Below are 13,710 nucleotides of genomic sequence, written 5' to 3'. Positions count from 1 at the left end.
CCGTCGATTATTGTATGGATGTCTACTAAGCTCACATGCAGGCTGCAAATTGTTTATCTCTATCCAGGTTTTGTTGGCAATTTGACATGATCTGACTGATTCGACATCCTTTTTCATGAGTTTTTTGTGATGAATTATTTTCATCCAAACAAACTGATCTCATCCAAACACCTCAATCAGCCCAAACTGATCCAATTGGACCCTGAAACGTCAAATAAATTGCAACAGTGTGAGTACTTTTCTGTCAAAATACCATAATTAATTTGCAGCCTCACATTCTATGTAGTCAATGATTCAACCTTCTATGCCTCATTGAGTTTGACCTGATGACCTGATTGACCTGAAAACATCTCTTAGCATTAGTTGAGTTTTGGGACTGCTTTTCTTGAGAGTATCTTCTAGCTTCCTGTCTTGGCTGAATGTTGTCTCTGCACCAGTTCATTTGAGGTTCTTTGCTGGAGTTTGTGTCCCCTTTGTAGATACACAAATAACATCTTAATTTGATAAATAAAGCCTTGAGATTATTAAGAGTGATTTGTAAGTGCTTGAATTAGATTACTCTTTGTATCTGATTCATGAGTCGACTTTTGTTTGTCCACCACAGAGTTGGCTGGTAAACCACCTGTTTCCCAGCTTCAAAATGGGACGTGTTCTGTTTGACCTCTCAGTCTTTAGTGATCTTCATAAATTATACAGTATTGTACACTGTAGTTTTTTAGAGCCTGAGGTTCATATACGGTACAATGTAGTCTGAAGTCCTTAAGGAAGGTGTTGAAGGAGAAGGTGTTTATTTGGAGAAGTGTGTAGCGTGGTTGTGAAAGGGTTAAATGGAAGGATGAATTAGTTGAGGGGAATTTCTAAGAGTAAGTTGAAAGAGCAGGTGTTTTCTACAGAGAGGCTGTGAACTGCATTGGTGTAAGACAATTATCCACCTTGACTTTGAAAAGAGATTAACGTCTTCCAATAGGGGCCTTCCATGGAATATTAGTGTAGTTATCTTTCTTCCAACATGGCTGCCACTTGGTAACCACTTTTGAAAGGAAACGCTTTCAAATGACTGTGCAGTGGTAGAGGAGGTAAAACACTGGCAAAGCATGATATTATTGTTCCACTGTGACTTGTTTAGTATCCAGTAATAAGACACCAAGTTATTGCATTTTATTGATATATTATATATGATATATGATATATAAACTAATTGTTCAGTAGTTTAATGAACAATTTGGTGGAAATTATACAAATTGTTATATAAATACACAACATTTTTAAGGTTTTAAAATAATATAATTAGGAGGGGATCTTTCCCTAACAAAAATATATCTTAGCAGCATATATTTAGCACTTTCTTTTAATATTATTTTTTTTTACTTCATCTTTTTTCCCCTTTTTCTTTTTCCATCTTTCTCCCATCCCAATGTTAGTCGTTATGCCAATTCCCAATCCCCTACCTGGTCGTTGCGTGCTCTGCCCCCTACCGTCGGTCTGGGAGGGCGGAGACTATCACATGCTTCCTCCGACACATGTGTAGCCAATCCCGACTTCTTTTCACCTGGCAGCGCAGACTCTCACTGGGGGAGTGTAACGTGTGGAAGGATCACACTACCTCTCCCAGGACCCGACCTTGCTGTGCAGGCGCCCTGACCGATCTGTAGGAGTCGCTGTTTTTACAACGACCAGGACCCACCCTCGCCGGCTTCCCACCCGCTAACACTGCCAATTGTGTTAGTATGGACGGTCGGCCAAGCCGGAGCTACCACAGCTGGATTCGATCCCACTGTCTCTGTGGTGGTAGACAGACGCTTAGTCCGCTGCGCTACCCGGCCGCCCATATATTTAGCACTTTACCATAAGTTGCTCTAAGTATGTAGCCTAAATATATTTTAAGTTATATATAAAGTTACATATAGATTAGTCACATATAATCTCTTTCAGTTTATTACATTACATTCCCCTGTCCAGTTGTTCAATACTGTTCGATGCATTTTTTATTATGCTATATGTAATCAAACTGCAATTGCTAAATTATTTCTTTAGTAGTACAGCTGACAAAATACTCATGAGCAACTTAATGTAATGTGCATCTACAACATGCCTTTCACCTGCTTTAACTTACAGAAAATGTGTGGTGCATCAAATGGACTGATTGAGTATTTACACTTCTGTAGGCCTTTTTGCGATGGCAAGAGCATGTAATGTGTGTAATATTTTCTTATGGCATACTACCTGATGATACTATATTCCATTTATAAGTCTGTAATGTTTTATTATGGCATACTACTTGATCATGTATTCCATTTATAAGTCTGTAATGTTTTCCTATGGCATACTACTTGATAATGTATTCCATTTATAAGTCTGTAATGTTTTCCTATGGCATACTACTTGATAATGTATTCCATTTATAAGTCTGTAATGTTTTCTTATGTCATACTTGAGAATGTATTCCATTGATAAGGTGTCATTGTTGCCATAGAGCTGCCTGTCAAGTTTGTGAAGAAACTCAGGGATAAGATAGCGATGTATAAGCATCGTGGTCACCTTGAATGCCAAGTGTCACGTGCCAGTGCCAAGGTCAAGTGGTACAAGGACACGACAGAGATCAAATCCAGCAAGAAGTATGAAGTCAAAAGTGAGGATGTGTACCGCAAACTCACCATCAACGATGTGTGCACAGGCGACGAGGACACGTACACCTGTGATGCCATTGATGACAAGACATCCTGTACACTGCTTGTGGAAGGTAACCAGGTGGAAGATGTCAAATATCTAGTGTAAACATGGTTTTAGGTTTATCGTAAATGTATTTATATGGTCACTTATATTGCATTTATGTGACTATGTAAAGTACATTTACAACCTTGTAAAGCGTAATGCCATCAGACTGCTGGTCAATGAGGTATCAGCCTATCAATCAATCAATCAATCAATCAATCAATTTATCTATCCATCCATCTATCTATCTTTGGAGATAGATAGATAATTCAAGATTAAATAAAGATTGAATTGAATTGAATCTAACAGCGGCAAGGAAAGTATGTGGATCTGATGATAATCTTTTGTTTTTGTTCCATTTTGTATTAAAATAAGCCATATTTGTCATGATAAATAACTCCTGATTTGCTTTTCATTATTTAAGCAACAAGGACATAATCAAATATGTAGTAGTCCCGCAGTACCATATAAACAAACCTGTATTGTTTAATTTTTATATTAGTTGTAATATTATAGTCCTTTAGCTATAACCTGTATTGTTTTATTTTAGTATTAGTTGTAATATTACACAGTCCTTTAGCTATATTAGAACTCATTTGATGATCAAATATATATTTGTACACAATGGGACAAATAAAAAAACAAAAAAACAAAACAAATCAGCTGCAGTGTCACATAGTTTGCCACTCTATTGTATGCACTTGTCATCTGTCTCTTTGCTTTCTAATAGCACATTAAACGCCATTGATAGCACCCTCAAACGTAACCCCTCTGTACCCGTTGTCCCTCCAGAAACATCCATCAGTCTTGTGCGGGAGCTGAGTGCGGTGGAGGTGACGGAGCCCTTCGCAGCTGTGTTTGAAGTGGAAATCAGTATGGAGCTGATGAAGCAACCAATATGGTTACTGAACGGAGTGGCTGTGCAGGAGAGCACTGATGTGGAGATGGAGAAGGAAGGCACTCTGCACCGCCTCACCTTTAAAAAGACCAGTGCAGCCATGACGGGACCCGTGCAGTTTGCTGCCGGCAAGAGCAAATCTGTGGCACAACTTACTGTCAAAGGTAAGAGAAGGAACTTTAACTCAAAAGCTTTTTATATTATTCTTAAAAGCACCCTGTAATATGAAAAATGACCTTTAAATTTTTTTTTTGTAATGTTATTACCTCCTTAACTCTTTCTCTGCCACGCTGGGAACGGGATATGGCTATGTGCTGCCATGCATTAAACCAATGGGGTCGGTCACCTTGTTTGCAGGGCTATAACTATATTATATATTATAGCTATGGATGCAATACTATGGCCCATTTTACATTGGGTATCTATCGTTCAAGATGTGAAAAAGAAATAATTTTTCCATCCATACATTCCCGTTTTATACCGTGGTGAATATAAGTATGGTTTTAGAGCGGTTTAGGGTAATTCCTGGGAGGCTAGTAATAGCCCGATATGTGTATTATATTAAATCCATTGGCATTTTGTCCCTACACACGCTACACTCAATTCAAAATGCATATGATCGGTATTATGTTCCATCATGAATGCATGAAAGGGGGTGGGGGTCGTTTCTGATGAATTTATTGTCAATAACGGCATTCGTTAGAACAACCCCATAAGCTGATCAGGGTGATGGCTATGAAAACAAGGCACAATCAAGCAGAAATGTACGTTAAATTTACGTGGCCGGTGGGATTCCAAAAAGAATATTCCAATTATTTGATTGCCATCTGGTAGATCGTATGTCCATTTGGCCCACGACAGGATAATGAATCGGGTGTCCCGAAAACAATTCAATTGGATCGGGTGAAGCCCCTGGTTCAGGCTACTAGAAAAGTCCGCCCGGAGGCATTTCATCGACGCACAGCCCCATACACAGAGTCTCAAAGGAAGTGCAACATCGGCCGCATACCACCAGGCGGCGGTATTGGACTTTTGCGATCTCAGACTCATTCCCTATGGTAACACAGGCTGCCTGGATGGATAATGAATGGAATTAGCGAATAAAAGAAATAACGGTCAAATAACGTATATACATGTGGTTGGCGTTCAACGATTGGCGGACAAACATGTATAAAATCGTTGTTGGCAGGGAATGAGTTAAGTGTTGCTGTTGGCCTTTCCTGCATTCAGGGTTGTAAATAAACCCAATAAAATAGTATACAACCTTAAATTAAATAATCCCCCCACCCATCCAATACAATTTTAAATAATCCCCCCACCCATCGTATACAACTTTAAATAATCCCTCCACCAATCGTATACAACTTTAAATAATCCCCCCACCCATGGTATAAAACCTAAAATAATCCCCCCACCCATGGTATACAATTTAAAAGAATCCCCCCACCCATAGTATAAAACATTTTGTAATCCCCCACCCATGGTATACAATTTAAAGTAATCCCCCCACCCATTGTATACAATTTAAAATAATCCCCCCACCCATGCTATACAATTTAAAACAATCCCCCCACCCATCGTATACAACTTTAAATAATCCCTCCACCAATCGTATACAATTTTAAATAATCCCCCCACCCATCATATAAAACTTTAAATAATCCCCCCACCCATGGTATAAAACCTAAAATAATCCCCCCACCCATGGTATACAATTTAAAATAATCCCCCCACCCATGGTATAAAACATTTTGTAATCCCCCACCCCTGGTATACAATTTAAAATAATCCCCCCACCCATTGTATACAATTTAAAATAATCCCCCCACCCATGCTATACAATTTAAAATACCCCCCCCACCCATTTTATAAAACGCTATTCCCACTGGTTCTCAACAATCCAGTGAATCTTAATATTCCTGTTAACTCATTCAGCGCTGGAGGCCTAGAGCATCTTAGTTCCTACTGCGTCACCACTCTAAGAGATAGGGCTGCGTGGCAGTGTTTGCAGGGCTATATCTATATTCTATATTATAGCTATGGATACAATACTATGGCTCATTTGACATCAACTATCCATTGTTCAATATGTGAAAAAGAAAAAAAATTGTCATGTATATGTTTGCATGATATACCGTGGTGAATATAAGTATAGTTTCAGAGTGATCCTGGTTAATTCCATAAAACGGCACTATGGAGGAATACGTGAATTTGACTAAAAGCGTTGGCGTTGCTCGCCTGGACACTCTACTATTTCCAAATCAAATATATATAATAGGTATTATGTTTCATCATGAATGCATGAAAGGGGGGGGGGGGTCGTTTTTTGATGCAACGGCATATGTTCTGGAGTACGTTACACATGGTCGCAACGATCAATGTGAAATCATGGTTGGCTCAAAGCAGGATTGATGTCATATAGTCCTTACCTTCACTAGGAGGTACCCCAAAAAGAATATTCCAATTGTCTGATCGCGATTTCCAGTATTGGTGTCCATCGTGTCGCCAACATAATCCCCCACAATACATGCATCGGGGGCATTGGACGTGTTCCAATGCCATCGAGTGAACCGCTAGACTCGCCTGACCAAGAAAACTGCGCCCGGAGACATTTGAATGTAACACAAGTGTGACGACATCAATCTGATTACCAGCAAAAATGGACTTCACATATTCCATCTTAATACAAATAGCCTGAGACCTAAACTGGCTGAAATCAAACAGTTGTTTTTAAACGGTAAGGCTAACATATTGTGTTTCACAGAAACAAAATTAGACTCATCTGTACAGGATCCAGAGATTGAAATTGAAAACTACTCAATAGTCAGGAGGGATAGAAATCAGTATGGAGGTGGCGTCTGTGTGTATATACACAAGGATACCAAATACATCAACCGTACTGACCTTAACCATGATGAAATTGAAACTGTTTGGATTGAAATCTTATTAGACAGGGCGAAACCAGTACTAGTAGGCACAATCTATAGACCACCAGAACAGAGTGGCTTTTATGACACACTTGATGGGTGTTTAGCTGGGGTGGAGGGGGTAGAAAAAATTCTTATTGGGGACTGGAACACGGATATGCTGCGTAAAGCAGCACCCGTCTTCAAGGCCTTCAGTAGATTTTCTGATCTGCACGGTTTCAGCCAGCTAATCACCCAACCCACAAGGGTATGTGATTCGACACAAACCACCATTGACCTCATTTTGACCTCTGACAAGTCAATGATCTCCAATAAAGGGGTGATAGCATGCAGGTTAAGTGATCATTATATGATTTTCTGTACCCGCAAAAAGCTAAAACAGAAGGCCGGCTGTCACAAAACAGTCACATCTAGAGACCTCAAAACTTACTCTAGAGAGGCCTTTAACCTAGAACTGGGGAGCTTGGACTGGTCAGATGAACTCAGTGGTACACAGGTTGAAGAAACATGGCTTGGATTCAAAACCAAATTCACAGCAATACTCAACAACATGGCACCCATAAGAACCACCAGGGTTAAAAATCGCGCTGAGCCATGGATGCACACTGAAATACTGGCCGCTATGAAAACCAGAGACAAAAAATGCTCTGAACTTCATAAAAGTCAGACAAAGCTTTCCAAAAGCTCAAACAGTGAACTCCAAGCCCACGTGGTTGAACTAAAAATTCAAAGAAACAGACTAAGAAATGACGTAAACACCATGATCAGAACCGCAAAAAGAAATTTCATCAACGACAAAACTGAGGAAAACAAAAACAAACCCTGCGAACTTTGGAAATTACTCAATAATCAACTAGGCTGCAGTAAAAAACTTAAAACCAGATTCTCAAACATAAACATAAAGACGGACAACACGCTCATCACAGACAAGCTGGATGTAGCCAACTACTTAAACATCTTCTTCACAAACATAGCCACAACACTGGTAAACAAACTACCCTCCCACTCAGGGCATTATGGGGTAGAACACATAGTAGCATACTACAAAAACCTAGGGGTCCACAAAGACGACTTCAAACTTGAAATGGTAACAACCGATGAGGTACTCAAAAAATTGAGCGCCCTCCAACCTAACAAGGCCACTGGCCATGACAACATCCCCTCCAAATTCCTCAGAGACGCAGCAGCCGCCATCACCCCAGTCATCACACACATAATAAACCTCTCTATAAAACAGGGGCACGTCCCCAAGGACTTCAAAATTGCGAGAGTGACCCCTCTGCACAAAAAGGGCAGCAAATTAGACCCAGGCAACTACCGCCCTGTTTCTATTCTTACCTCCATCTCGAAAGTCATGGAGAAAATAGTCTACGAACAGGTCGAAAAGTACCTGGCGGAAAAAAATCAAATCTACGAATTCCAATCTGGCTTCAGAACGTCCCACTCCACTGACACATGCCTCCTCTATTTGAACGACCACATCAAACAAGAGGTGGACGCGGGCAAATACTGCGGCATGGTCATGCTGGACCTACAAAAGGCCTTCGACACTGTCAATCACTCCATTCTAATGGACAAGCTAAAAGCAATTGGTTTTGATAGCTTATCAGTGAGCTGGATGCAATCCTACCTGGAGGGGAGAGAACAGATGGTAGAGGTAAACGGTACTCTATCCCCCCCCTCACAGTGAGCTGTGGTGTTCCACAAGGAAGCATACTAGGACCGCTACTCTTCCTAATTTATGCAAATGACATGTCGTCAGCCTGTGACTGCAACTTGTTCCTGTTTGCGGACGACTCAGCCCTGCTGGTCTCTGACAAGAACAAGTTGCAGGTTGAAAAAACCCTCAGCTCGGAACTAGGCAAAATCTGCATATGGCTCGCTGATAACAAACTATCATTACACATGGGCAAAACAGAGTCCATTCTCTTCGGTTCAAAGACCGACGGCTTCTCAGTTACAGTGGGTGACAATATTGTCACAAGGAAAGACGAAATTACCTACCTGGGTTCCATCCTAGAGGCAAATCTTTCCTGTGACAAAATGGCATCCAATGTAATAAAAAAAGTCAACCAACGAACTAGATTCTTGTACCGGATCTCCTCTCTGGTAAACAAGAATACCCTGAAGACTCTGGCAGGAGCACTCATTCAAGGGTACTATGACTATGCATGCATCTCATGGTACCAAAGCACCTCAAAGGCGCGTAAAACAAAATTACAAACATCACAAAACAAACTGGTCAGACTACTACTTGACCTGAACCCCAGAACACACCTCACCCCTGCCCACTTTGACAACCTAGGATGGCTTAGAGTAGACGACAGAGTACAGCAACTTGCAATGGGCCTGGTCTACAAGATACACTATACGACCGGGGTGCCCATGTACATGTCAAAATACTTCCCAAAGGTCAGTGAATACCACAACCACTACACCAGAGGAAGCTCAACAAATCATGTTAAACCCAGATTCGGCTCAAACAAGGGACTAAACACGTTTCGCAATTATGCCACAACAATGTGGAACGCCCTACCCAAAGCTGTAAAGGAATGTGAATCCCTGCCCACATTCAAAACCGCTCTTAAAGAGCACCTACAGGAGGCTGCAATTCGAAACTGGCCACCGTAAATGCCCAAAACCCCCACCACCTCCTAATAGACAGTCTCCTCCCCACCGCATGTATATATTCCCTCCCCGCCGTATGTATATTTCTCTCCCACCCACCCACCCCCTCCTAATGTACAGTCCCCTCCCCATCATATGTATATACTCTGTCAGGATCTAGGGGTAACAGTACTGTATATTTGAATACCGTTTATGTCACAAATGTATCAGTACTAAATACCTATATGTCCCTATGCCATAAATGTCATGTATGTTGTGTATGTCATAAATGTCTATATGAATTGAAAATGGGGGACCCTGATGGAAACAAGACAAACGTCTTTCTCAGGTCTGCATCCCCTTAACAATTGTATGTATTGAGCCGTACTGTATTGTACCCATTCTGCAATCTGTTAAATAAAGTTTTCATTCATTCATTCATTCACACCGTGTGTGGAAAAAAGGTTTCGAAGGGTGGGCGATACTGCCACCTACCTGGATGCGGCCGGTATTGCACTCTAGCGATCTCAGAGTGATTCCCTATGGTAACCCAGAGGTCCGTGTGAGAGAAATTAATAAAAATATTGAATAAAATAAATAAAGATGAAAACCCGACTATACTTGGGTCTGGCGCTGAACGGTTGGCGAGTTAACCCGACTTTCCTCGGGTCTGGCGCTGATTGAGTTAACCCTCTGAGACATCCAACATTACTATCTTTCAGATGCTGTAGCAGACTCAATATAATGACAGTGGTACCAGGGGCGGATTTAGGATTGTAGGAGATCCGGGGCTTAGCCCAGATGAAGCAAACTATAATAATTAATAATAATAATAATAATAATAATAATAATAATAATAATAATAATAATAATAATAATAATAATAATAATAATAATAATAATAATAATAATAATACACTGTTTGTATAGCACCTTTCATACAAGAATTGCAGCTCAAAGTGCTTCACAGCAGTACAAAAAGACAGGCATAAAATGAGCACAACATTGGCAGATCAAGAGCAATGCATAAAGTGCAGATATAAAGCATAAAATAGATAGCAGTAAAATAGACAAAGTCAAGGTAAGACATAGAACATTAAATCACATCGTTTTTCATATTAGGATCTAAGATCTAGGGTTAACTCGCCGAACGTTGAGCGCCAGGACCCCCGAAAACCAGAGTATAGGTTTTCATCGTTGTTTCTTTTATTCGATATTTCCATTCATAAAGACATGCCGGCAGCCTGTGTTATCACTGGGGATGGGTCTGAGATCTCAAAAGTCCAATACCGCCGCCTAACACCCTGCGGCCGCTATTGCACTCCATTTGAAATGATGTGGCTTGGTGTCTGTCATTTTGGAAATGACACCAGACCACGCTGAAACTACACTCATATTCATGACGGTATAAAACGGAAATGTATGGATGGAAAAATTATCTGTTTTTTGCATCTTGACCGGAAGAAACTCAATGACAATCGACTATATTATTATATCCATAGCTATAATATATAATATAGCTTTAGGCCTGCAAACACAGCCACGTATCCCCATGTTAAAAGGCGCTGGCCTTTCAACAGTAACAGTAAACAGCGCCATCTGGTGCTGAAAGTGTTAATATGCGTCTTTGTTTACGGTTTGATTATCACTGATACAAAGTAAAATAGTGCAGTGCAATAAAATAGTTAGTAAAATAGAATAAAATAATGCAATAGTGCATTGCAATAAAATAGTTATCATCGTATTTTTTCGGGAGGCCGGTAAGGAGTGCATTACAGTAGTCAAGTCGGCTTGAGATAAAGGCATGGATCTGGTTTTCAGCGTCCTTTTGATTTATAAATGGCCGTACTTTAGCTATGTTTCTAAGGTGGAAGAATTATGTTTTTGTCAACTTGTTGATTGTGATTTAAAGCTTAGGTCTGAGTCTATACCATAACACCAAGACTTAACTCACTCAAATACAGTTAGCAGCTGGATAGACTACAGATGGAAATTAGCTTCTGCTAAATCTGGTGCAAACATATTTTCATGTAACAATGATTAATTGTCAAAAAATATATATATATATATATATTTTTTTTTTTTGTTTTAAAAAAGAAATAGATTCGGGGCTTTTCAGAAAACATTCGGGGCTTGAGCCCAAGTAGCCACCCCCTAGCCCCGCCCCTGAGTGGTACCAACATTTAACTAGAGACCTTGAGGAATTAGCTTAACGGTAAAGGGGATAAATATTGCTCCAAGGTTAATTAAACATTTGACATTTTGTTGAAAATTAGTATTGCCATTTTCAAAGGGGTCCCGTGACCTCAAGGTATCTGAATGACAATGGGCTCTACAGCCATGCCCAGTTTATGGAAATGTTTTATATATATATTTGTGCATACTGTGGTAACATAAATTGGATATTGCTGTAAAGCTAAGAATATTGTGGATCCAAAGAGGCCAACTGCATTCATGTGTGATGATCCTCACAGTAGCTCTTCCAATGTGAGTGACACCACTTACTATGTAAAATGAGTCTCTAGGTTAATCATAGCCACATGAAACGTTGCACCCATAACATAGAGACCTGGGCCCTGTTTCATGTACGTGGTTCAACTAAGTCGATCAACATGTCCATTATCCAGCTTCAGTTAACCCGATGTTCAAAGCCGGGATTTTCCTGTTTCACAAAGGAGGATTCAGTCTCGTTAACTCAAGCCAGACTTGAGAGTCAGGCTCAAGTCAGGCTAGATGCGCGCTCCCGTTTTAGGTGGAAAGCCAGCACGTATCGATGGCAGAGACCCTGATTCTCAACGGCATTGATTGATTAATTGATTTAAGACTTTATTGACAGATTGCAATAGGCTCAATCGCCTCGCCGACAAGTTAAATGCGTTATCTATAGGCTAATTCTAAGTCCCTCATTACCTCAATCAATCAGATTATATTTCTTTAAACTTGCCTGCTGGATTGAATAATCAAATGAGATCTTGCTAGCGAAAATTATTAGTTAACTGTTATACAGAATTACGATACGGCTCTCTTACCCATTGATTGATGTATAGTCAATCTTTTACTTATCTTCTCTGTGGTGTAACGGGTTCTTCTTTTGACTTTCACACGGACGACCGGGGTTCAAGGCCCTAGTCTTTTCCTTCTTTTTGCAATATAGGAATAATTCAATTTGGTGCACGTTGAGAGCTATATAAAGAATGACATCCTCAATGCATGTAGATTTATAATATTTTAACTTAAAACCAGGCTACTTTGGCGTATAATCATTAATATTATATTCAAAAAAATCATATTGGAAACACGGGGATTTGAACCCCGGTCGCTGAATTGGCAGGCATGAGCACTACCGCTGGGCCACTGGGCCAGATGGGATAAATTCATTGTTTATACATTAATGAACGAGAGACCCGTGTTTAGAATATCCGTTGTTTTGAATGAAGTTTATCTCTTTATCCTCATTCATTAATGTGACGTCAACGGCTCATTCAATTTCTCAAATCCGTCAAACAGCGCATCTCATCAGACATCTTAATCCCAGTTACAATTAAAATAACCACATCATGTGTACATCGCACGAGCGAGCGCCACCGTCGCCACGGTATATATAACGTGCATTATTTAGGACAAAGTGAATTTAATATCAGCATTTTGGGTCTATTTTACATTTCAAAAGCCCCCTCTGGAAGAATGGAGCACAAAAACGTAATTCAGAATGGTATAATGCAGATCGTAGACTGTGGGAATAGTTTCAGGAAACGGGCTGTCACTTCTTTGCGGGGGCGTGGCGATAGTTCAGGCTAACTTGAACTTGAACTCTGCTTTCGACCAGGCTCAAACTTTTGGATATGTTGTCATGGTGATTTGGAAAATCCAGGTACATGAAATCGGAAAGTCAGGCTAACCCAGTTATCCAGCTAAAGTTATCCGGCTAACTCGGTTATCCCGGTACATGGAACGGGGCCCAGGGCCAAGAGTGTATCATTTGTCTGGAGATGCATTTTCAATAATGGGGGTTTTCTGAGCCATCTTGCCAGATGTCAAAGGTTATTGACACCAAATCTTGCTGCAGGAATCTAGTACACATAATTGAGCTTGGGAATGGTCATCATACATGTCATAATGTAATAATGTTCCAAGCCCTTATGCACTGTAAACTAACACAATTTGAATAGGCACAATGTTTACTTGTAATACATATTTATGACTAGAATTACATACAGTGCTAAGCTGCATCTCAAATGAATCTTCAGGTGTACAGCTTTGAGATCAAGTCAAGTCAAGTCAAGAGTTTTAATTGTCACGGCATACAGGTATACAATGTCACGGCATACAGATGATGTACAACACTCTTTTGTGGCCGAATAGTTGACCTTGTATCCCCCCACCCACCCCCCACCCCCATGTAGGTGTCAAGAGAGTTAATGTTCAAATCAACACCCTCCTAACATTACGTCCTGCCCTGTCTCATTTGAGGAGCACGTCGAATCATGGAAGCAAAAAAACCCGAAAAACCCTAGAAGGGCACCCACAGAGATGCCTACACCCAGAGCTATTTATTACCAGAGTTTG

The 13,710-nt window shown here is 40.4% G+C and overlaps 1 protein-coding gene across 1 annotated transcript in view; it reads left to right on the top strand.

The window, feature by feature from the left end:
- The window catches only part of obscnb (obscurin, cytoskeletal calmodulin and titin-interacting RhoGEF b), a gene marked incomplete at its 5' end in the record, with an annotated part of 220,305 nt that overhangs the window by 54,808 nt on the left and 151,787 nt on the right, over positions 1 to 13,710 (top strand). Inside the window, 2 exons of the mRNA XM_084326891.1 lie at positions 2,474 to 2,740; positions 3,505 to 3,774. Coding sequence (XP_084183017.1) covers positions 2,474 to 2,740; positions 3,505 to 3,774 — 537 coding nt within the window. The remainder of the gene's footprint in view (positions 1 to 2,473; positions 2,741 to 3,504; positions 3,775 to 13,710) is intronic.

Source organism: Notolepis coatsorum (genome assembly GCF_963971535.1).
Source record: "Notolepis coatsorum genome assembly, chromosome: 13".
Taxonomy (NCBI): Eukaryota; Metazoa; Chordata; class Actinopteri; order Aulopiformes; family Paralepididae; genus Notolepis; species Notolepis coatsorum.
The sequence above is the reverse complement of the archived record's forward strand: the minus strand, read 5'-3'. Positions and strand labels throughout refer to the sequence as shown.